Source organism: Anneissia japonica, unplaced genomic scaffold (genome assembly GCF_011630105.1).
Source record: "Anneissia japonica isolate Jap-2015-1 unplaced genomic scaffold, ASM1163010v1 scaffold287778_len1315358_cov176, whole genome shotgun sequence".
Taxonomy (NCBI): Eukaryota; Metazoa; Echinodermata; class Crinoidea; order Comatulida; family Comatulidae; genus Anneissia; species Anneissia japonica.
The window spans coordinates 445,660-469,659 of record NW_022702824.1 but is presented as its reverse complement, the minus strand read 5'-3'; the positions used below and the strand labels follow the sequence as shown (position 1 = coordinate 469,659).

The window sequence follows — 24,000 nt, the reverse complement described above, 5'->3', positions numbered from 1 at the left end:
ACAAGGTGGTGATGATCGTATTGATGATGATGCTGATGATGTCAACAATAATGATTCGATCTACAAAAATCTGATAATATATGATGAAGTTTTACTACCATTTTCAAACTTTACTGTTTGTATGAAGGTGAAATGTTCAACTCACCATTTTGCTGATCATGATCAATTTGGGTCCCAGGTTTTGGTTGACATAAAAAACATGCAGAAGGCGAATGTAAAAGATCATGAGGTCAATAGCAAGAACGACACGAGAGGCAGCAAACGTTTCCTTAAAAAAACGCATTGTGAAACCGATAGTGAACAAAATCAGGGTTGCTAGATCCACTATATTCCAGTAGTCAGTGATCCAGAATAAGAGGCGCAACCGCCAACTATAAGACTCGTGTTGTGCAATCTAAAATTACAAGGACATATTATCATAAAATGCACACTATGTATGTATGCATGCATGCATGCATGCATATACAGTATATATATATATATACAGTATATTTATAGTGAATATTAAAATCTGTCTCTTATACACATCTAGATGTGTATAAGAGACAGGTATAGAAAATATTACAAGTATATATAGTACATAGGTGGCTACATTATAAGAAATAGTGACCAATGACATAAGCTTGTCAAAAAATATGACCAATCAAACGTGAATATATAACAAAAGATCACAAAACAAAGAGAACAAAGGATGCAAATGCTTCATACTACGTCGGCAAAGAAGTGATTCATACATCGTCCGCAATAAAATATATTATAAATAAATATATATATATAAATATATATATATATATATATATATATAATGAATTAAAAATTAAAATAGGCCTATCAGCTAATATGTACGAAATCGCATACCCATTCAAATGAACTATTGATATAATGCATACAGAGAGTTAGACGAGCAGTAGCCTGTCTATAGGCTACGTCACAATCATCAGCGATACGCTGCTGCGCGCTGCAAATAAAGTAGACTAGCGCTGGACATAAGTTATGAATACCGGCAACACGCTAAGCATTAATTGGTATAATTAAAACACAAGGCAATAAGAATTAATCAGAAACATAAAAAGATATGAAATATCTCCAACTCGTTATGAATACACTATGCATGTGCCCAAAATTGAAAAAAATATTGATAGTTCAGCGTAAAGCCAGCGTTTTAGAGAATAGTCAAGTCGTGACAGGGCCATTAGGAAAATAAAGTATAGAATAATGCCATGTGAGCCTCTATGGGTCATTCTGCAGGCATGAATACAAGTCTCCACCAGTTTAAACCACGTATATCATACGACAGTCTCTCTCCTTTAATGATATTCACATGCTTTTTCCATTTCCTTTATTCCGTTTTTTTATAGATATTTAATGGCAACCTAACTAACCTGTCGGACCTCTTCAGTATACAGCGTTATGATCCAGAACAGAAGAACATATTCAGCAACAGACACTTTTTTATTGAAACTGGTTAACATGATGTAGCTGAAAAGCCCCAGAAACACTAAGTAAGATATCTGAAATGAAGATAAAATTCACTAATTAGGAATGATATCAATCGTCATTAAATAAAGCAGCGAATGAACTTGGCATCAAAGAAATCAATACCCATTACTACATTCCTTTAAACAAGTATCTTAGATTTTTTAAGGATCACTGCTCCCCAGAATTTTTTAACAGTTTTTCCAGAAAATATGAAATTTTTAATGTGAATATTAAAATGGCTCTTAAGTGTATATTTTGAAAAGTTACACAACATTTTTCTTCTTTAAATATTAGGTTACTTACAATTTAAACAACTCCATGCCATTGAATAATAAAACATAAAAATTACTTATTTTGCCTATATTACTACTGTTTCTGTTAAATATTTGTAATGGCTCTGGTATTAGCATGACACATGTTGAATAAACATGTCCTATTATAGTTTTTTTTTAAATTCCCAATATTTTACTTTAATAAACAACAAATTACCTAGAAAATGCACATCAAGTTATAACCTCTGGTTTGAGTATGCATTTTAATTATAATATGATGAGCAAATATACACAAATTTTTTATCTGACAAAATGTTGTTTAGCGCACCAGGTTATGTGTGAAAATAATTTTTGGAGAACCATAGAAGAATTTGATCCGTTGGTACCAGGAGAGTTCCTCGCCACTGTCACGAATATCAACATCATGTGTAGGGTGGTAGTACTCCTGCTTCCTATTTGTACCTCTAAAATAACAAACATACTATAAGGATAAATATCAATGGAACACTTAAGCTAATATGGCAGCCCTCTCCTGCTCGATGCATATTATGCCATCGGTCTTTAAGACCGATGGCTGCTCTCAGTCTTCTCTCATAATGCATCAGGTTGATTGGTAAATCTCGCTTGTCCTTCAGGTAGTTGAGGCATCAAGCTTCTGGCATCCATCACTTCACTCTCAGCCTACAGGGAAATAGATGATCTGGGACTGTCAGGTAAGCACTGTTTTGGATGACAGATTTGGCAGCAGGCTATACAGTAGTATCACAGCAATAGGTATTTTTTGCACAGTAAAACGAGCCACTGTGCTGAGGAGGCTCTATTTGGCAATATTAAATAGAGATTTTCCCTAAGAAACCTTGTATTAATGACTAAAGAAGCGATTTAAAAAGTACCATCCATTTCTGTAAGAAAATAGGCATACTATAAATCATAATAATTGATATAATAAATGAACAAACTAACTAAATAAGTCTCGATTTATATAGGCTATATATAAATTATGTAAGGAAATATACATTAATTTGATAATTAATATCGCACTCTGATGCCTATTGTCCAACATACACATTTTGCATACTGCACGAAAGTATAGTATGGAATGCCATTTGTGCAAAAAAATAATATGGAACACCATTAGTGCAAAAATAAATAGTTAATAAATGCAATGTATAATTCAAGAATTAGGATCCAGTTTAGGGATACTTTTTAACCTTACAGTATGTAAAATCTGTTTTGAATATTATAATCATATGTTTCAGTTCAGTTGAACTAATGTCGATATTTAAAAAAATTGTTTCATGAACTTCAATGTTAAAGATAACAAAATACATTTTAACTTGATATCACAGGGATCAATATTGTACACTATAGGCTACGCCCGACTGAAAATTTACTTTCATGTGATTTACTATAAAACAAATGCAAGTTACTGTACATACTAAATTTAGTGAAGTATTCAAAATTGGTAATGGTTATAATAATACACCTAAAAACTGTTTGGAAATTGAAGCTAAAATTTTGGATTTTTTTCTTTTGATATAACAAGGTATTTTCAGATTTTTTAAAAGGAAAATCCAAAAGGGAGTCACAAGGACATTTCTGGCTGATTTGAGCCGGAATGACCCTGAACGGAAAGATGCAGAAACATCTCAGAGCAGCCAATTGTACATTCACTGTACAAAAAATGGTGCAGCAGCATTAGATCTTTCTCTGGCAATGCCCCAGGAAACCTGATAGTACATTCTGATTTGTAAAATATTTAGTGTCTTGGTTATTCATACAATATGCAACAAGTGCCTATTACAACTTGTTAATTGCCTGTTGCATTTTACCAAGCCTAACAGGTTTATACAGGTTTTGGCAGGGACCTATTGAGTGGCCTGTTAATTCTTTTCACATGTAATAGGGACATGTTAATACCTGTTGAAATGTAACAGGCAACTAAACAAATGTTCTCCTGGGAAGTTAAGCATCTGATCAGTTCTCTAGAGTCTACCAAACAGAAAAGTGGATGCATTGGATTAAGGATCTCACTGTTTTTTATTTTCACTTTTTCTGACAGGCTTGTCTCTTTGGCTTTACTTTTCAGTGGGAGGTTGTCTGTAAGAAAAATCCTTGCAGTTTCGGGCTTCCAATCGTAAGGTTAGGGTTTTGAGTATCCGCTGTGCAAATTTGCTTGTGTCCTTGCGCAATGCATTTTTTTTACATTGCTTCAGTCCACCTAGCTGTATCAATGGGTACCAACAAACTGCTGGGGACTAACCTGCGATGGACTAGTGTCCTGTTCAGGGGAAGTACAACTCTCATCCGCTTCACACTACAGAAACAGGGAACAAGCTCCAGCCCTATGAGCCCTAGTGACCCAGAAAAGATTTAAATTTTTTTTTATGTGTTCCATATGTATTTGATCCAATGACCAGAGGGAATTATGCTAAGCACATGGAGGTCACTACAATGTGCGCTATATATGTCAACAATTATTATTATTATTAAGTTATGAATGCAAGAGCTGCTAGTTCATTGAGGTCAGCTTACCCAGTTGGTTTTGCAGGTTTGACCATCTCAGGACTTTCATTCTAGAAAGAATTGTATTGTAAAATATACATCAAATCTATTATCACTATCAACATCACCACCATTTTATCATCAGTAAAATAAGCACCTCCATCACTTATCATTGCCTACATTAGAATTAATCTTTCTTATCTATTATCTTTAAAATCTAATCATATTCTACCTCATACCAATTTAAACTTACTGCTTTGATAAATTTCTTGAGTTTCGAACTCGATCTATCTGGTAAATGTTCAACTTCACGGAATTTGATGAGAAAATAAATGAGTGGTGGACAAGCAACACACAGGACCAGCTGTCAATAAAAATTAATGCATCATTGAGAAAAAACTGCCTGATTATTCTTCCAGAGCAACATTAACTCTGTTAAACTTACCATGCAACTTGGGAAAGTTAAGTGGGGCTGTTTGCCCTGAATTTTTTCTTGGTTAACTTATACATGTTTGATGTGGTAAAAAATTCCTATCAGAATTGATTTAGTCATTTGATGTTCCAAAATGCACTTCTTGTAGTCTAAAAGGACAAAATAGCAATTAGTTTTTAAGACCTGGACTTCCTTAAAAACAAACTTACAATTAAATTGGAATTTTCTGTGGAAAGTTTTCCCATCCAGATATCCGTCAACAGGTACTGGATTCCTTCATGATTAAGAAACTTCTTCATTTTGCCCTCAATGGCCAATCTAAAACATGTAGCACGCCCCCACTGGTGAAGCTCCCGAATCAGATTGATAGACATCTTTTCCTTATCATCATTGTAACACTCATTAAGAACACCAATGGCATTGTCTTCAAATACACTAGTGAAATATAATATCAATGAATATTACTATACTAATTTGTGGGGGGTGTTTTGGTAGGTAACTGGTTATATTTGTGTCTTCTGCCTGTGGGGAAAGTGGAATTAGTAAAAATTGTCTGTATTAGAGCAATTCCAGTGGGAGGAATATTAAATGGGATATCACACATACAGTCATTGTGTATTAGTTTAGCCTATCTAAATGTTATACCTACCCTGCAATATTTTCTTCCTGTGTCAATAATTTGGAACAAAATTAGGATTGTGAAATCGTTGGGGGTCAACATGCAGAGTAAAATTTTCGTAAAAAATTAAACCTGAGAAAACAGCTACATTTGGTGCTTTACTCAGACCCCACACTCTGTCAGTCTACAGTAGAAGGCCTAGCATTACGTTGTAAAAATAATACAATACCAGTTAATACAAATAAATTACATTTTTCTAACTCTATATAATTTAAAGGCTTACAACAATTCACTAATTTAGCTGTCACTTAATGTCATTTATCTACACTTTACCATGGTGACAAGTTTCTGTTTATTCACGGTTTACAAAATTATCTGTGAGTACAAAATAAACGCAGGACATACAACATCATCACGCAACAAACATAATCATGTTGAATAAGATGTTGAATTTATGTTGTTGAATCAACTGACCTAATCTCTCTGTCGATTCAACCTCATTGTACAATGTTGAACCAACGTCACATCACAACATTGTATCAACAATGACGTTTAACAGTGAGTTGAATTTACGTTGTTCAGTGACTGACGTAGTATTAACGTTGATTCAACAATCAGTGTTCACCGTTATGGATCAACCTTGAACTGATATTCTGCATCAAACCAACATCTACATCAAAAGTGTATCAATGTTTTAAAAACAATGTAGCGTATGAAGACTCCAAAAGTTTTGATTCGTTCATGTATTCATCTAAAAATCTGTAAATACTGATTTGACCGAGTCCATATTCGAAAGAAAAGTCATCTGTGTTTAGCCAGTGGTAAAGAAGTCCACTGAGCTGTTTTGATTACCGAACCATGTGTCTGTCGCTCTGTACCGTCAGCAAATATATTTTTGTAGCAATTAGATACAAGTAATTTTAAATGTTGATAACTATTGTACATAGGTTGAATTGGCATGCATGCAAGAAATTTAATGTTTGTATATTCTTGTATAATTAATAAATTGTAAGCCACTTTCATATACATTTTCAAATGTTGACGTTTTAGTTTAGGTATGAATAAATTCTGTAGATTCTTTTATTCTTTTTTCATTTGTATTGTAAATTCAGACAGATTTTCAACATTTCTGTGTTAACTTCTGACTGGTTTTATTAACAAAATGAAAAGAAATGAAACAATCTTTGTTATACAAAAAATGTCTCTCACTCTGATAATCTTGACAGGTCCTCCTTATGGTCATCATCATAGTGTTTTTCAGACATATTCCTGAGGATCATACAGGAGGTGAGGGCAGCAGCAATCATCTCTTTACACTGTTCCCAAAAGAACTGAGACATCTCTTCACGACCTTGTAGAACAGACCAGATCAAAAGCTCTCGAACTGGGTTATCAAATTTGTTGAGATGCTCACCTGCATGGATGAAAAAATGAAAGTTTATTTATTCTTTAGTTGTGACAAATAGCTTAGCACAATGATACATATTTTATAAAATAAACAAAATTTTAAGTAACATAGTGAAAACTTGGAGACATCTGCTCACTGAATGGTTCACTGCACACCTTAACACAGTAAATGAGTCAAAACGGGACCCTATTTTCTCACAAAATCGACTATATAATTTGAATGGTTTCATTTGGCAATCTGGGTCGATCAGATTATTAAACTAGATGTTTTAAGCTTTATAATCATCTATATATTCTTACAATTAATGCAAAATTGAGTGATCATTTTTCTTTCAAAGTTGACTACCTCTTATGCTTTTGCATAGGGAAAAGGTTAAAATTAGAGTGTTTTTTGGTATACTTCCTGCTTCTTTTTTCCATAACACTGCAACGACAGGTCACTAAACTTTGGGGTGAACGGTCAATTGTAGCTCATAAATTAAGCTTTCTTGCCATGTAAGTCCCATGGTTGCTTAAATAACCATTGATAATTTTTTCTTTAAAATTTTGTATTCAGAACTGTTTTTACCCTGTCTATGAATGACTTCACAAGCTTAGGGCCAATAGCAGCTACGAATTTCAAGTTTTTTGTGGTTAGTGCGTTCATGCATAAGATGTAGGTCAAATTTACCTGAATGAGCATTTGTCGAATAGGGGAAAAGTGAATATGATTGAGAAATGACAATTGGTTAGGATATGATCGATAATGTAAAAATGCAAAATTGTGCGTAGATGACGTCACGCATGACTGGGCGCGTTGAAAAGCTTACTGAGACTATTCCAGGCCAAGCCAAATGTTCGTTGAAGTGGACATGTTCGTAGCTCATGGCAATTTCGAGATATCGTGCAAACAGGAAAGGGGAGAAAGAAAGAAGAATAAAAAAACGATGATGATAATCTCTGACAATAACAAGAGGTGATCCGCTGGTGAAGCGGATCACCAATGATCTCTGACAATGACAAGTTAATTAGAAGCAGCTAAACAATAACAATAGCATAAAATTCACGATGGAGCACTCTGTTACCATATACTGCATCTGTATGAAACGGTTTCGGCAGTGAAAAATCTTTTTGTCATATTCTGTAAATAAAATTGGTTAACAATTTGGCTATCAGCAAAAAAAAATTAAACAGGCCTATCAGATAAAATGTTTACAATATTTATAATAAATATATAAAGTTTAATTAAGGTAATAATATGTAGATCTTAAGGAAAATTAATAACAATCTACAATTATACACACATGGCAGTGGTGGCTATAGTAATTTTCCGACAGGGAGTCCAACATGTAGGGTATCCGCTGTGTACGACCTTTCGTGCATTCTGTAACCATGGCTGTAACTCTTTTGCTGACAACCACTGATGCAGTTATCAAGTCCTATGTATAATCATGGTGTAATCGATACATCGTTACCACGCCACATTTTTTGTAAATGCGGTGATGGATTTGTAGGCCTAACATTTTCCGCAGGGGATATTTTACACATCCATTTGGCACATCCTCTTCATTTATTGCAAATAAACAAAATTGAGCATGGGACGAGGGAATGAATCTCTTTTATAGAGAATCTGCTGTGAGAGACTGCAAAATTTTTGAGATGAAAAATTAATCATTTATCGGTCCTAAGCCCTATATTTTTAACTCCAGTTATAAAAGATTTAGATTTTATATGCATTATTATCTCCATCACTTTGAAGTAAATGGTGTTTTAATTACGTTGACAACTTAAAATCCCAATTTAACTACCCTTTCTCTGTTGAATGCATTCCCCATATACGCGCACCAACACACTTCTATCCAAACTCAAATTAATGTGTGTGTCTCAAAGGGAGTGATATCAGGTCGGCTGCCTTACCTTTAAAGTTATCAACAACTTTGCTCCCAGTTACCATGTGGAGAAAATTTCTAGAGTCTCTGCCCATGAGCTATAAGAAAGCGAGCTTCAACCAGAGGTGACTTAGCTTGTCTTAAAGTCAATTTGGAATGTTTTAAACGTGCATTTAGTTATCTTTGTCCTAATTGTTATAATAATTTACCAATTGAGCTCTGGGACTGCAAAATAGAAAATACATTTAAACTTAAGTTAAAACAATATATTTTAATCTCTTAGCCTTTGTTTATTGCTGTTTTATTGAAATATTCTTATTATTACATTGTTTGATTTTATTCTATATTATATTATATTATATTAGGCATTATAAATTAGACTTCTATTTTGAATTATGTCTTTATGTAAGTCAATTTAATACTTTTAAGACTTGTATGAGTATTGTACATTATTGTTGTTATTATTATTATTATTATTATTATTATTATTATTATTATTATTATTATTATTATTATTATTATTATCATTTTATTATTATTACTATGTTGTAATGAAGTTGTTTGTACTGTTTTTTAAATTTTATTAAAGAGGGCCCCTGAATATCAGTTAACCTACTGGGCTAAAGTGGAAGGGGTACCCTTCTTTAAAGATGGTAAAATAAAAAATTTAAAAAGTAGGCTAGGCTTTCTTTGAAGTCGGCCTAATTGGCTGCTGTTATTCCTACTCGAATGTAATTACTTGTCTTGAAGTCCAGGCATCTCATGTCGTCCAACTCAAACTAATCAAGATCGCTGTGTGCCCAGTGTATTTGAATATGTCTGGTATATATAGACTAGACCAGTGCGAATTTATATTGTAAACAGACCACGTGACAGGCCCAAATGGATGGTGACTAACAGGAATGATATCGTAAAAAAATAAATACCTGCTGTATGTCTAACCATGTTATACGCTAAGAGATCTGGCTAGCATGTTAACAATTAAGGATGCATTTTCTATCTTTCCTGCAGAAAATAACAAATTTTATATTGAGTAGGCCTAATAGTTTTCTCTTTAAATCGGGAGGCACAATTTAGTCAGGACCAGTTAACAAATGCTATTGATAAATAAACAAAAACTCGTTTCACCATTACCGACATTTAGTAGTGTAGGACCTTTGATAACAATACATGACTTGTTCTGCATTGTTAATGTTGCCAAAAATTGGGTAAACACAGCACGCAGTGGTGCGGGGCTAGGCCTAATCGTAGTCACTTTTCTGCTTGATATCTCTTTGTGCGCAGACAATTTGTTAATAAAATATACTGCGTGTTGTCAAGAATCGGAATTATCAGTATAATTATAAATTAGTATTGTAAAAGCATTGCGCATGTACATGAAAGTAGCTTATTCTAAAAGTGCTGGTCCATGGATATGTTCGGCTATTGCAAGCTTCTTAGAGGCCGATGATATCCAGATTATGCATAGGCCTATGACTTGATATGCATCAGCGGTTATCAACAAACGAGTTACAACCATGGTTACAGCATGCACGCAAATATCGTACGTGGCGGAAAACCTATGCGGCGCTATTTACATGATCTTTAATTGTTACTTTTTTCGCCAGTGACATCACAGTAAACTTCATAAACAATTGCCAAAAAACGATTTTAAGGTTGATTCTATTATTAATGGCATATCAAAAATCTCCTCTAGAACAAAAAATCATTTTGCTAGTTCATAAACAATAGCCGAAAAACGATTTTAAGGTTGATTCTATTATTAATGGCATATCAAAAATCTCCTCTAGAACAAAAAATCATTTTGCTAGTTCTCTTTTAAAGAGTCACCAATATATTACTATTATCATTAACACTATGACAGTTTCTCTTGTATAAATCCACCCCTCTTGTTGCAATTAAAAAAGCTATTTTTTAGTAATGTCTGCCTCATTTATATCAGCCAATTTTTTTTTATATTTTTTTTTTAATTAGAAAAAAAAATCATATAAAGAACCCAATTAAATCATATTGTCTGCTTTTGCCTGTGAGGAAAGGCTGGTAAGTAAATTTGGATGTAAAGCAGGAGATAGGCTTATACTTGAACTACATTAAGCCCGGCATTCACTGTGTCATACGACGATCGTACAACCGTCGCACAATGAACCAACCCCAGTTTCCTGCGAGCACTAGTCGATGCAACACCGTCTGCTGATTGTCGGAGGCAGTCTGAAGAGATCGTTATCAAAAACGATCTGTCGCACACGCTTTATTTTTAAAATAATAATATATTTAATGCTTGCAGTATACCACATAGATACGGTATTATTATTTCAATGATTATTACTGTCAAATCAAACAGTAGAAAATTACATACATCAAAATTGTATTGATAAAAAAATTGTCACTTACAATTGGTAGTCTGAGCTATACCGACTGGTAAATCATGTTGCTCCATTGACTCGAAAGCACCTGCCTCAGACTCGTTCTCTACTACGTCTCCCGTAACAAAATCAATCTCGCCCTCTACCCACAAGTAACGTACTAGATCCTGGAGGTAAAGTGGTTCGTATGAATCCATCATCATCTCTTTAATTACCTTCCCAACATCACATAGATTAAATTTTCTTGTGCTCTGAAACGATAACCGAGGGTTATTTGGAAACTTTTCCATGTTGCACCCAGTTTCTCATATTTATGAAGATTGTTGTCAACATGTTGGATAACTCTGCTCTAGATATGTTTTAAAAATAGTAACAAAAATTTACATTTTATTAATAATTAACTATTCAACAGCATAAAAAAAGCACATCTCATAAACAGCAAACTGTTAATTATGAATCGTTTGCCAAATGCACATCCAGCTAGCTAATAGGTGCACATCCAGTTGATGGATGTGCTATCGTATGTCGGGTGGTAGCAGTAGCAGAGCCGAGGCTATATTCTGAGGTGGAAGCTACCAGAGACCAGCATACTGCCTAACAGAGTGCCTGCTTGAACCCTGGTGTGACAGCAACGTTGTTTCGACATCGATGGGTGGGTGGAGGCCTGTTCGCCTAGACACCTATGCTAATAGCACATATGCATATCAGAACTGTTTTATAGTTTATGTAAAAAAAATTACTATGATTTATTTACTACAATATGGTTCAGTTGTGATTAATTTAAGTTTCAGCAAAATAATTAATTAATGCTTATGATTTTATTAATGGTGTTTTACTTTTTCAAGGTGTCAAAATTTTGATTTGCTGTCAAAATTCACCAGTACAGGTAATATATAGACAGGGGCATAGGCTGTGAGGGGTGCGGGTGGTGCACCCATACACCCCCAAAAAAGGCAAAAAAGTTCCGCTGGTGTAGGCTTAAGCCTAGGCCTGCCTAGTACTACAATGGAAAATTTACAGGGCAGAAAACAAAACTTGATTAGGCCAATAAAGGACTGTACACTTATAAACCTGATGATATGCCTCGTAGTAAAACATAATAAAAACTCATTTTTTATCCAAAATGTGAATAAAAACTACAGTAGTTCGAAATAAATACAGTGTATTCTTTTTCTTCCTTATTGTATACATGCCAGCGCTAATGTGCCCTCGTACTCATACAGCCATTGTTTCTTTCCACTAAGCGAATTAGCCCAAAATGCGATTTTATTTTATTACACCCTAAGACAACTATACTTGTATACCATAAAACATCAAAATGAAGTCCTTGGCTTTTTTGTGGCAAACTTTGAATGGACACCTAACTTGGGTGTTTGATAAGCAATCGACTGGCGCAGCGGTGTTTTACATGGAGATTGCTATTGGGGCCATCCCTTGTTATTGCTGTAAAGATCATCATAATTCTCAGTAAACTATACATTACCAAATTGATTGGAAATTCAACTTAAGAATTTTGCCTTTAATGGTTTTCTAATGCTGTAAAGGATACTGGCTGCAAACACTGAGATTTTTTAACAAATGTTAGGCCTAGGCTCCTGCACATCTACAGCATGTTAGGTATGCATTATAGTCTTCAACCCGCGAACTTCACTGCGATGTTAGGGCCAGCTAAGGTTTATAAAGTATCACATAAATTTCAAAGCATGTAATCCCAGGAGAACGCTAGGATAAATAAATAAACACTATTTTGAACAATCTTATTGCCTTTCCTAGCCATGATTTACTTTTCACTTAAATAGTGGGTGGTTGTTTTCGCAACCATAACATTATCTTTTCCTATGCTATCACACTGTAATTTTTTTTTCATGTATACCCATGTTTTGTCACGTGACCGCCAGTAAACAATCATCGCTGAATCCCTCTATTACAGCCCAGGCCCCACGGCCCTTTAATATGGCCTAGCTACTTTTTTAAAACTAAAGAGGGGGCTTCAATTAGAGATGGGTTTCTTCTCGAGATTAAGCCCATTGGGCTTCAATTTGAGGTTTAACCTTAGTTCAATTGTCTCAGGTTACACCCATGGGCAGTTCAATATTTATTTGTTCTTTACTGCGCATGCTTATGACTATGAACAAAAATTCATGATTAGCACTATTGGGCGGACGTCTGCATGAAACTTTTTTGCCAGTGGATTGCGACATAAAAATCTTTTAGCCACACTGTATTTAGGCCCATACTTGTAATTACAGCCCCAGGCCCCACAGCCCTTTAATCGGCCCTGGCTACTTTTGCAAACTAAAGAGAGGCTTCAATTGGAGATGGGCTCCTACATGAGATTAAGCCCACTGGGGTTTAATTCAAAGTTTTACGGTAGTTTAATTGTCTCAGATTACACGCATGGGTAGTTTAATACTTATCTACAACAGGGGTGGGCATTAAAAATCATTCGGAGGGCCAAAATGACTTTCGCAACTCCCTGGCCCCTTGCGCCTGGCTCGGGGCCTTCAGTCCCTTCATGATGCCACTGATCCTTTGTAGATCTGAATTTACAATTTTCGCATCCACTCCGATGGGAACCACTGTATTCCCCTAATAGTTATTGTTTTCCGTTAAACAAGTATCTTTGTATTGCAATAACTAACCTTATCTCTCTCTCTCTGTCTGTCCAAGTACTTATAAATTAGAGTTCCCTCTTTCACCTAAAAGGATAGGCAAGTAGAACATTAAATTACTTAGAAGTATAGTTGGTCTAAAATTAATTTTTTTAAATGGAGTTTTACATTTTTTTCTTGTGGAATAATATTATTATATTTTACTATGATAAAGAACTTTTTACATTGTTCCTACCTCATTGTATAAAAGAGTCAACTCTCGTAGGGTTAAAAAGTCCTTTAAACTAACACCATGCTCGAGAAACAGCTTCACAAAATCCACTTGATTATGCACTAAGGAATAATGCAGAGCTGAATCAAGCTCTCCCTTCTAAAAAAAGAAATATTTAAAAAAAAAATCCACAATCGATCGTCTCAAAAGATTGTCCTCTGATCCTTCTTAATGTCCAACATATTATTATGCCCATTGTAAGTTGTAGTACTATATTTATGTAGCAACCAAGTACCTGTATATCATTACAGCTTCATGTTATATCATCCTAATATCAAATACCATTGCTATGTTATGTCATGATACAGTACAGTACTTGAGAAATTTTAAACAATTATTTGTAAGTCTTGTAAAACATTTTAAGATTTTCTTACTGATCATTTTATCAGCTGCAGTAGCATACTAAAATATTAAACAGCTTAAGAATGATTTTCAATTATTTTGGAAATGTTATCAGGCAAGGAAATCCCACCACTCCTACAATGTGAACAATGTGGGGATTTAATGTTGCTCCAAAGTAGCTCCGACTTAATAACATAATTCCTTTTTCAACAACTCAGTCTTTCTTTATCACAATTGGATTGGATTGGATTTTTTCGGTGTAAAGACCAAGGATGAACACAATATGAATTTCACGTCGTCACGCCCACCTCAGCCCACCATGGTTGGTGAAAATAAGTGGTAAATGATCGAGCTCTCCTTTCGCCCACTGCTGGATCACCACTGAACTCATGGGTGCACTCTTTCACTCTTTTTTGCTCTTTCCTCTCTTTAACTCAAATTTGTCACCCTCTTTTTTATTTTTCGGCTTGACTGACGGAGGGGGGGCAGCCCTCATGACACCCCCGCCCCCTCCCCCTACTCGCTGGATCCACGCCTGTTATTTTAAACTGTTACATACCTTATATTCTTTGTCATCAGAAAAAAGTACACTCTTAGCAATGTCAATACGATTCCACACTAGCGTCAACTTCAACTTGTTTTGCTTGCTTCCTTTATTAGCTAAAGGTCAGCATGTAAATTTATCATCAAAATTAAAGGTTAAGTATTAAATAAAAAATAATTAAAAATATACATAAATACACATGTACATAAAACAAATTGTAATATTAAACATGCATAAAATGAACTGTTTATTTCACATATTAACAATTATTTTCATAAAGGAATAGATAAGAGAATACTTTTTTGCTATGTAAACATAATTATCCTTGGTAAATAAAAAGTAATATGGAAATTAAATTTACAGTACAATATCTTAATAGTTACTGAATACACCAGGTTAGTTATCTGGCGGTCATGGTTTTAATTCTCACCCAAATCACTTGCACAATTTTTTTTGCAAGCATTTGGGAGTGTACCGAGTATTGTACATTGGTACAATAGCATGTCAGATAGGGCAATAATTGTTCATATTATTTCTCCAGACGCAAAAAAATAAAAAGCCATTTGAATAGCATTGCATTACCTGACACTGCTACTTGGGGATGAGATTTATCACTAACCATGGTTACATATTGAATACACCAGGCTAGTTACCTGAAGATCATGGGTCTGATGATTCTTGCCCGAATCCCTTACACAATTTGGGAATGTACTGAGCATTCAGTACAATACAGGTAGAGCAAACGTTAGTTTGTATTATTTCTCCAGATACAAAAAAAAACACAATAAAAATGCCATCGGAATAACAATATTGTAATATACACCAAAATAAAAATAAGGTCTGGCAAAAAATTTTTGGTATGACTTTAATTGCTGTTAAAAGAAAATGCTGGTTCTGGCCTGGGAGAAGAGAAAATGTTGGTTCTGGCCTGGGAGAAGTGAAAATTGTGAATGCAGAACAAAATTGCGTTACTATGGTCATATTTATTTTTCCAACCCACTTTGCAGAATGAATTTGTTGTTATAATTGTGTACAGTTTCAGTCCTATCTATGCCCCTGTAAATAAGTTTTTAATACCTTTCATTAAAGCATGTAAAATAGCTTCATCGATATCTTTGAGACCGGTTGATGAGTCCATATCGTACACATTTAAGAGGTCAGTCTTCTCAACACATTCTTGTATGCGATTCAGATGCAACTCAACGTTCTTCTCACCAAACTCCTTTTTGATTAGTTGTGCTAACTTTGCTCTCAAATTGTCATCAATAACCACCTTTTTTCTATCAGATAATGATATGCCATTTTAAAATATTTTTATCCTAATTTTTAGCTTAAAAAGTATAAAATACTTTCAAAATTCAGATGCAACTCAAGGGGCGTTTCAGTAACCTTCTTCTCACCAAACTCCTTTTTGATTCGTTGTGCTAAGTTTGCTATCAAATTGTCACCAATAACCATATCATCAGATAATGATATGCCATGTTTAATTTTTTTTTTCCTAATTATAAGCAACAAGAATAAAATACTTTCAAATTTTGAGTATGAGACTACCATGTTAAGCCATCTAGAGATGCCTTAAGCCCCCATCGCACTGGACTTGGTTAATTTGACCAATTTAAGTCACTGGATAAATTGACCAAAAATAAAAAATAATCCAATCCGAACGTCGGTTACAATTCCCTCAGAGTTAAATTAACCAAGCCGAACGGTTAATTTTACCGACCTCAGCCTGCCCAGTAAAACTTACCACGGTCTTGGTTAAACTAACCACGCTGGTCAATAAGTCCAATCTGAACGTGCAACACAGAAGTTGAAGTCACAAACTAGCGCCCTCAATAATATTTTTTATACACACGGTTAAATCGTGGTAAAACTATAACTGCGTGAATAATCCAAGTGCGAACAATGGTGAAATGTACCCATGACTTTGGTTAAAGTTACCCTGGTTAAATTTACCATTTTTAAAATCCAGTGCGAACAAGGCTTTACACCATAAAATTTGTTGCCTTTTGTCCACAACCATGTGGTGAGGCTGAGTTAATCTGGACCTAATCAATCAAATTCTTTATTCATCAATATATTCCATAAAAACATATAACAAATGCAAGGAAAATATAATTAATAAAAATATGAATGTATACTAAAAAAAAATGCAAGTGAAAACGACGATGAAATGGACCTCCAAGAAACTCAATGGAGCTTGTAAATAGGAGGCCCATCAAGCTAATGCTTGTTGTTCGATAATAATCCATGGGAAACAGCTACAGTAGCCTAAGAAAAAAAGAAATAAATAAATAAAGCTAAGCTTCTACCTAACAGACATGGGATTAAAAGTTTAATAACTACCCCCCACCCCCTTAACATTCTATTTCGAATACAAGGATCGGCCACTGCGAATTAGAAAACTGATCTGATCTGAAGCTTGGTTTTCTACCTTTTCCCCAAGTTATAATAAAAGGCAACTTTAAGCCTGGTTTCCTGTCGACGTAAAAGTCAAAATTTCTTACGATTCATATGTTTCTTACAATTTTTTTCGAAACTTACCCGAAGTTGAAATAATCCCGATGTCAACGACGTTTGTCTGGATCGTGTCGGGCCGCAGATAAAAAAGCAATTTTTAGCCGCTTACGAAAGTTAAACTTTACAACGTTGGACTCAATTCAGTGTCCTAGGGAGCGCTTGCAACTGCTAAGTTGAGTTGAATTTGTTCTTGTGGTACGACAACATAGTAAATGATGTAATTTGTAGTTCTTACGATTGGCTGCCTTCTTTCCCACTAATCCCAACCTTTTTGTACAGGATTTTCGTACGAATATTAGGGCTCTACCTCTTTATCTGAACTAAGTTACTTTATTAAAATACAAATAGGCCTATTTGATGTTTGTAAATATTATTTTGTTTTACAAAAAAAAATGATGCTTTGAAGATTCCCTAAATTTTAATTCTGTAAACTTCGGCCTCGAGGTGCTTGTCACCCAATCTACTTTGAAAAAGATATACTCTGAAAAAACTTCCATATGCGGGAAAGTTTGATGGGTGGTAAACTTTAGTACTAATTGACAAATTAGATAAAAAAAAAAAAAAAATGGTCCTCACACCCTCCCTTGCTTGGAGTTTGTAATAAAATTTTGTTATTCTTTTCATTTTTTACTACACTTGTCATTGAAATTTAGCAACCAACTAATTTTTTGCAGTACAGTATATTATTATACAATCATTGTCGTCATTATCATAATCAAACGCTGCTGCTGAGCTAGTGCTACTGTAAGTCAGAAATGTATTTGTGTGTAACTGTATAAGAACGCATTTTATAACCTCAGGTTCTATAAGAAACCTGGGGCACTGGCGGTGCCAGGATTTTCCAGACAGGAGTCCAATGTAGGCTGAAATTGCTTTAAAAATTTAAAGATCAAGAGGCTGAGGTAAAATTCCAAAAGCGGTTATTTTTTTTTAATCTAGAAAAACCATCAGAACCTTGAGAGGTAAGTTTCAAAGGAAGCTTAGGCATTTATCGGTTTATCCAGGTAAGTATTTATAAAATAGACTATGTTGGTCTTACTTGTACTTTGTCCACAACCATGTGGTGAGGCTGAGTTAATCTGGACCTAATCAATCAAATTCTTTATTCATCAATATATTCCATTATCGGTTTATCCAGGTAAGTATTTATAAAATAGACTATGTTGGTCTTACTTGTACTTTGTCCACAACCATGAGCCACAAAAAAAATTGTTTTGGTTCTTATAAAAAAAAAGTGTAGACCTATGGACACTTGCTTCTTAATTATTAATTGCACAATTTAGAAATACATGATTTCTCGATCCCAATTATTTAATCATATAACTATTTTTTGTTTTATAGAACCATTGGAAATAGAAATGATTGGCATGAGAATTATTTGTAAACTATTTGCTTGGTATTGTACGATTGCAAATGAAACAAATCCCTGCTGTCTCTTATACACATCTAGATGTGTATAAGAGACAGCTGTATCACAATCTGGCCAGTTTCAGCCATGTCAAAACATGGGCACGTCGTAAGGCCTACATCATCTGAAGACAATTGAACACCTCAATCGAAACATCGAGACTTTCTCAACTACAACAGTTCTTCTCAGAACTACCTACGTGTACCGCAAGCTGAACAACATATATGTTATTACTTCGCCATACAAACCTTCAAACAATATCATAATTCCCGTCGCTGATTGGTTGCTTATTACGATTTCTGGTCTGTATTGCTACGTCTCTTACAAAAGTAGACTTAAAGTCAACTTTCATAAGAGATGTAACACAAGGCAACGCAAGCATGTTCACATAAGCCTAAGTCACTGAATTGAGGTTTCCTGTCAAATCATGGAAAATCGATGTATTGCAGAAAAATTCAATGTCGGTTTCCTGTCAAACACTGTTTTGCGACGATTAACCTTACGTTACATAGATTTCATGACGCACCAGTCGCAATCGTTTTTCTGTCAAATCTCATTTTGTTACGATAAAACGAAGTATCATCATCATCATCATCAATTTATAGTCCACTATTATTCCATGCAAGCATGGGTTAGACTGTACTTGTAATGGCAACTTTCCATTCTGCATGATTCTGTGCAAGCTCTTTTTTAAATCCCTTTGCAAGAAGGTCATCTCTAATCACGCGAGTCCAGGTTTTGCAGGGTCTACTACGTCCACTATAATACCATAACCACAAGATGTTGGACCTTCCACAGCCAGTTGTCTTCATCTCTCCCTTTCTGCATGACCAAACCAACGTAAATGTCTTTGCCGCATCACATCCAGAATTGAGGTTATACCACTACTGTAATTCTTCTTAGCTCCTCACTAGACTTCCTTTCCTTTAAGGTCATACCACACATCCAACGGATCATTGACATTTCATTTCTGTATAATCGTTTGGCATCCTCATCTTTGATAGGCCAAGTTTCACTGCCATATGTCATAGCACTGCGAATGCATGTTTTGTAAAGCTCACCACGCATTTTCAAAGATACTGCTTTTGTTGTTAAAAATGTTAATAGTTCTCTGAACCTTTTCCAACCATTCCTCACTCTGGTGATAGTGCTTGATTCTGTCCCCCACCAGCATCTAACATATCACCAAGGTAACAAAATCTATCTACCACCTCAAGATTACTTCTAGCAAGTACTGTAGCATCATTGTTGAGATGTTTTCGTCTGCACATATCACCAAGGTAACAAAATCTATCTACCACCTCAAGATTACTTACCAGTAAGTAGCATCATTGTTGGGATAGTTTCGTCTGCTTCTTTACTACTAATACAGCTTTTGCACACAAAATCGAGGACTTTAGAAAGACTACCCTTAACACCATTGCATTTTGCATGGACCCAACATTTACAAGAGGTACAGAATATTGAATTCCTGCCAACACCTTTCCGGCAGACACCACAAGGCCTTTTACCAGTCTTGTTTTGTGATTTGTTTCCACTTCGAGAGATCATTACTTTAGTCTTCTCTGTATTAAATAATACATGACATAGTCGTAAGTAAAAAATCTGTCTTCTTGAATCGACAGTAAACAAGGCTTCAGAAATAAACATGAAGACTACTCACTCTTTACTACCAATGTTATCGAGAACTTCAACTTCTCTCGCTCCTTGTGCAGCAAATGCAAGAATATTTGCAGCACGTCCCGAGCCAGCTACAATTACAGCTGGGGTACCCTTCTTGACCGCTTCGTACACTGTAAAGATGGTATTGGGACCACCCTCGACTGCAATGCAAACAGTTGGTACAAATAGATCCTCTACAGGAAACAAATTCAATCAAAGTATTATTAGATAGTATAGCCTATTACATAGATATTTAACTTTTTAAGCTGGTGGATTGTTGTGGCAGGGGTTTATACTAATATATAAAAATATTATATAATGTATAATATAATTATATAAACATATTATATAAATATGTATAATTCCTTTTGATAAACCAAATATTACTCACTGTTTTTTGTTGTTGACAGTCTTGCATGGCTATCAGTCAGACTTCGCCTGGCTATCAGTCAGCCAGGCGAAACTGTCAACAAAAAAAAACAATGAGTAATATTTGGTTTATCAAAAGGAATTATACATATTTATTGCTATTTGAAACCAGATGAAACTATTTACCCACATATTATATACACATAATATACAAATATATTATAAAGACAATCTAAATGGATTTTAATGGTTTTTAGTTATTTATTAGTAACTTGTTTTAATTGAAATGTAAATAACATACAATTTGGCCCTTAGGCCATGAAACGTTATACGACTGAGGATACATCACAATGAATTGTAGAACTGTTTTAATCGTTAACCAGAGCCTTGCAGACGTCAAGGTTCCTATGCATGATGCAGGACTTAACTCTTTCGCTACGGCGAGCCGCTCACAGCGGCGCAGATAAAATATGCAGTTTGAGCGGAAAGCCGCTGACAGCGGCTTGTTGACGTCACTGTAAACAAATAAGGATATCCCGGGGATATCCCCATGACGTTTGCATATATTATATTGAACAACAATCTACATGACTTTTGACCCTATTTTGAGCCGTTGTGGGCGGCTTTCCATCTGAATAAAGGCTGAAACAGGCTTCAAGCTGGCATTGTTGTTTTGAGTAAAATTTAAATGGCTTGAGAGACGTAATTTAACTGCAGAAGAAGTGCTTCGCAGACTTGCACAGTGGGATGTCAATGATGATGATACCCAGAGTGATAGTGATTGTTCAGATACTGCCACTGAATCACAAGATGACATGGATATTAGCAATGATGATAGTGTAGGCCTAGCTAGTCATGATAGTGAGGGTAGTGAAAGTGTGCATGACACTAGCACCAACGACGGTGACAGTGACAACTTTCAGCCTGTACCAAATCGGAGACGGAATGTCAGAGGGCGTGGTCGTAGACGTGGACGTGGTCGTGGTCCTGTCCGTGGCCATGGGCAAGGTGGACCCATTGCCGATAATTGGAATAATGTGACCAATTTACAGAATGATGCTGCGAGCCTTGTATTTCCCTTTCAACCCACTCAACAGAGGAACCCTGGTGTGCAAGCACTTTTGGATGAGAATTCAAGTGAGTTAGACTGTTTGTTTGAATTGCTGTCAGATGACATTCAAGATGACATGATTTGTATGATAAATGAGTTTGCTGAATACAGGAAACGTACAAATAATCCTCCAAAGCGTAGGTCTGTGTACAACACGTGGAAGCCAATTGACCGCCATGAACTTTTGAAATTCCTGGCCGTACTTATTGCCATGGGTCTCAATAAAAAGCCATCAATAAAGGAATATTGGAGCATGTTCCCACCTTATTATAACCCATGGTATCATAAGATGTTTTCAAGAGATAGGTTTGAAGTAATCTACCACACAATGCTTCATTCATCCGATATTGATGCACTGTCGAAGGACAAAATTGAACCCTTTTTGAACAAACTTCTTGAAAAGTTTCAGGAGGCATTCTAACCATTTCAGAATCTATCGTTGGATGAAATGGTGATTGGGTGGAAAGGACGTTGGAAATACAAGCAGTACAATGCTTCCAAGCCCAGAAAGTATCACATCAAGACATTTGGACTCTGCGACAGTATTACTGGGTATGTGTGCAACCTTCTTGTGTACTTTGGGAGAGACACTTCGTACAATCCTGATCTAGGCAGGGGCAACGGTCAAGCAGAGAAAGTGTTTGAGTATTTACTGAGGCCTCTCGGTAAAGGTCATCATGTTTTTGCTGACAGATACTACACCACAGAGAAACTGATTAGGTATCTAATTGAAAAGAAGACTCACTTCACTGGCACACTAGCTCTCAATCGGAAAGGTTTTCCACTGGAACTGAAGACGCTGAAACTGAACCATCGAGAGGCTCGGTGGTACAGGAGTGATGATGATAAAATACTATGTGTGATGTGGAAAGATAAGAAAGGGAAGTCAAAAAAAGAAAAGAAGCCAGTTGTTGTTGTGTCAACACAAGCTTCGGTCAAAACCAAACTCATCACAAGAAAACAAGGTGATCCATTCAACATCCCGGAAGTTATACAGGATTATAACATGTCAATGAATGGATGTGATCGCATGGATCAATCTGTGTCATACTATGGACAATTCAATCGCAAAACGATCAAGTGGTGGAAACGCATCCTCTTATGGCTCTTGGAAATTTGCCAGGCTAATGCTTACATCTTGTATTGTCTGACACGTGCAGATGACACTCCCAAGTTGAGTTTGAAGATGTTCAAGAACAATCTTTTGATTCAAATTGAGAAGGCAGCTATTGCGAACCTTCCTCCCAATGCTGATATATCCAGACCGAGATCAGGGAGACCCTCAATTTTTGAGAGATTTCAAGGGAATAGGCACCTTGTGAAGTATGTCAAGGATGACAGAAACTGCGTGGTTTGTAGCAATCCTGTCACTCGCAAAAGGACAAACTTTGTGTGTTCTGGTTGCACCGGCAACCCACATCTCCATCCAAAGGAATGCTTCTACCAGTATCATACATCAAACTAATTCACATTTCAGTCAAGTAATACTCAGACTCATATACAATAAGTAATTTTCATAATAAAACATTTATTTCAGCATTACTACGATGAACCAGATATCAATTTTTATAGTTTCTATTTTTTCAAACAATTTTTAATTTTTCTACTTTGACGTCATATGACGTCACATATGAGGTCATATTGTCTATACCAAAATTATACAATTAGACAGAGGAGGTCGCAATGATAAAGAATATATACACTTTTGCTATTTTTTCCCCTAATTTCTAATTTTTCAATTTATGACGTCATATGACGTCATTATGACGTCATTATGACGTCACATGTCATATTGTCTATACCAAAATTTATAATTAGACAGAGAAGGTCTCAAGGATAAAGAATATATATACTTTTGTATATATTTGAAAGCCAGTTAAAAACTTATAACGCTTTTTCTATATATCTCCTATTTTCCCCAAATTTCCTAAATTTTATTCCGTCCAGATATGAGAAATATTGAATAGGAAATTACGTAGTGAAAGAGTTATAAAGTATATAGGACGTGTATATATATACACGTACATATACATACACATATATATATACGTATACACTTATATATATATATATATATATATATATATAGAAAACATGAAGAGGAGTCCACGTGTGTTCATATGGATAATAAAGAAGAAAGAAAAACAGGAAACGGAGTAGACTTTAGAACACTATTTTATTACAACATGAATATTTCGACCTGACCTCAGGTCCT

General features: G+C 35.2%; 1 protein-coding gene across 2 annotated transcripts in view; it reads right to left on the bottom strand.

Moving 5' to 3' along the window:
* LOC117104047 (transient receptor potential cation channel subfamily M member-like 2) overlaps window positions 1–24,000 on the bottom strand; it is a 58,441-nt gene that overhangs the window by 21,583 nt on the left and 12,858 nt on the right. For both annotated transcript variants that reach the window (XM_033244703.1, XM_033244704.1), the window contains exons 6-18: window positions 20,307–20,499; window positions 15,793–15,995; window positions 14,731–14,831; window positions 13,794–13,928; window positions 13,589–13,645; window positions 10,975–11,197; window positions 6,518–6,722; window positions 4,899–5,124; window positions 4,510–4,620; window positions 4,287–4,327; window positions 2,080–2,215; window positions 1,383–1,511; window positions 146–394 (exon numbers count right to left, since the gene is read on the bottom strand). In XM_033244703.1, the coding sequence (XP_033100594.1) occupies window positions 146–394; window positions 1,383–1,511; window positions 2,080–2,215; window positions 4,287–4,327; window positions 4,510–4,620; window positions 4,899–5,124; window positions 6,518–6,722; window positions 10,975–11,197; window positions 13,589–13,645; window positions 13,794–13,928; window positions 14,731–14,831; window positions 15,793–15,995; window positions 20,307–20,499 (2,009 nt within the window). The remainder of the gene's footprint in view (window positions 1–145; window positions 395–1,382; window positions 1,512–2,079; window positions 2,216–4,286; window positions 4,328–4,509; window positions 4,621–4,898; window positions 5,125–6,517; window positions 6,723–10,974; window positions 11,198–13,588; window positions 13,646–13,793; window positions 13,929–14,730; window positions 14,832–15,792; window positions 15,996–20,306; window positions 20,500–24,000) is intronic.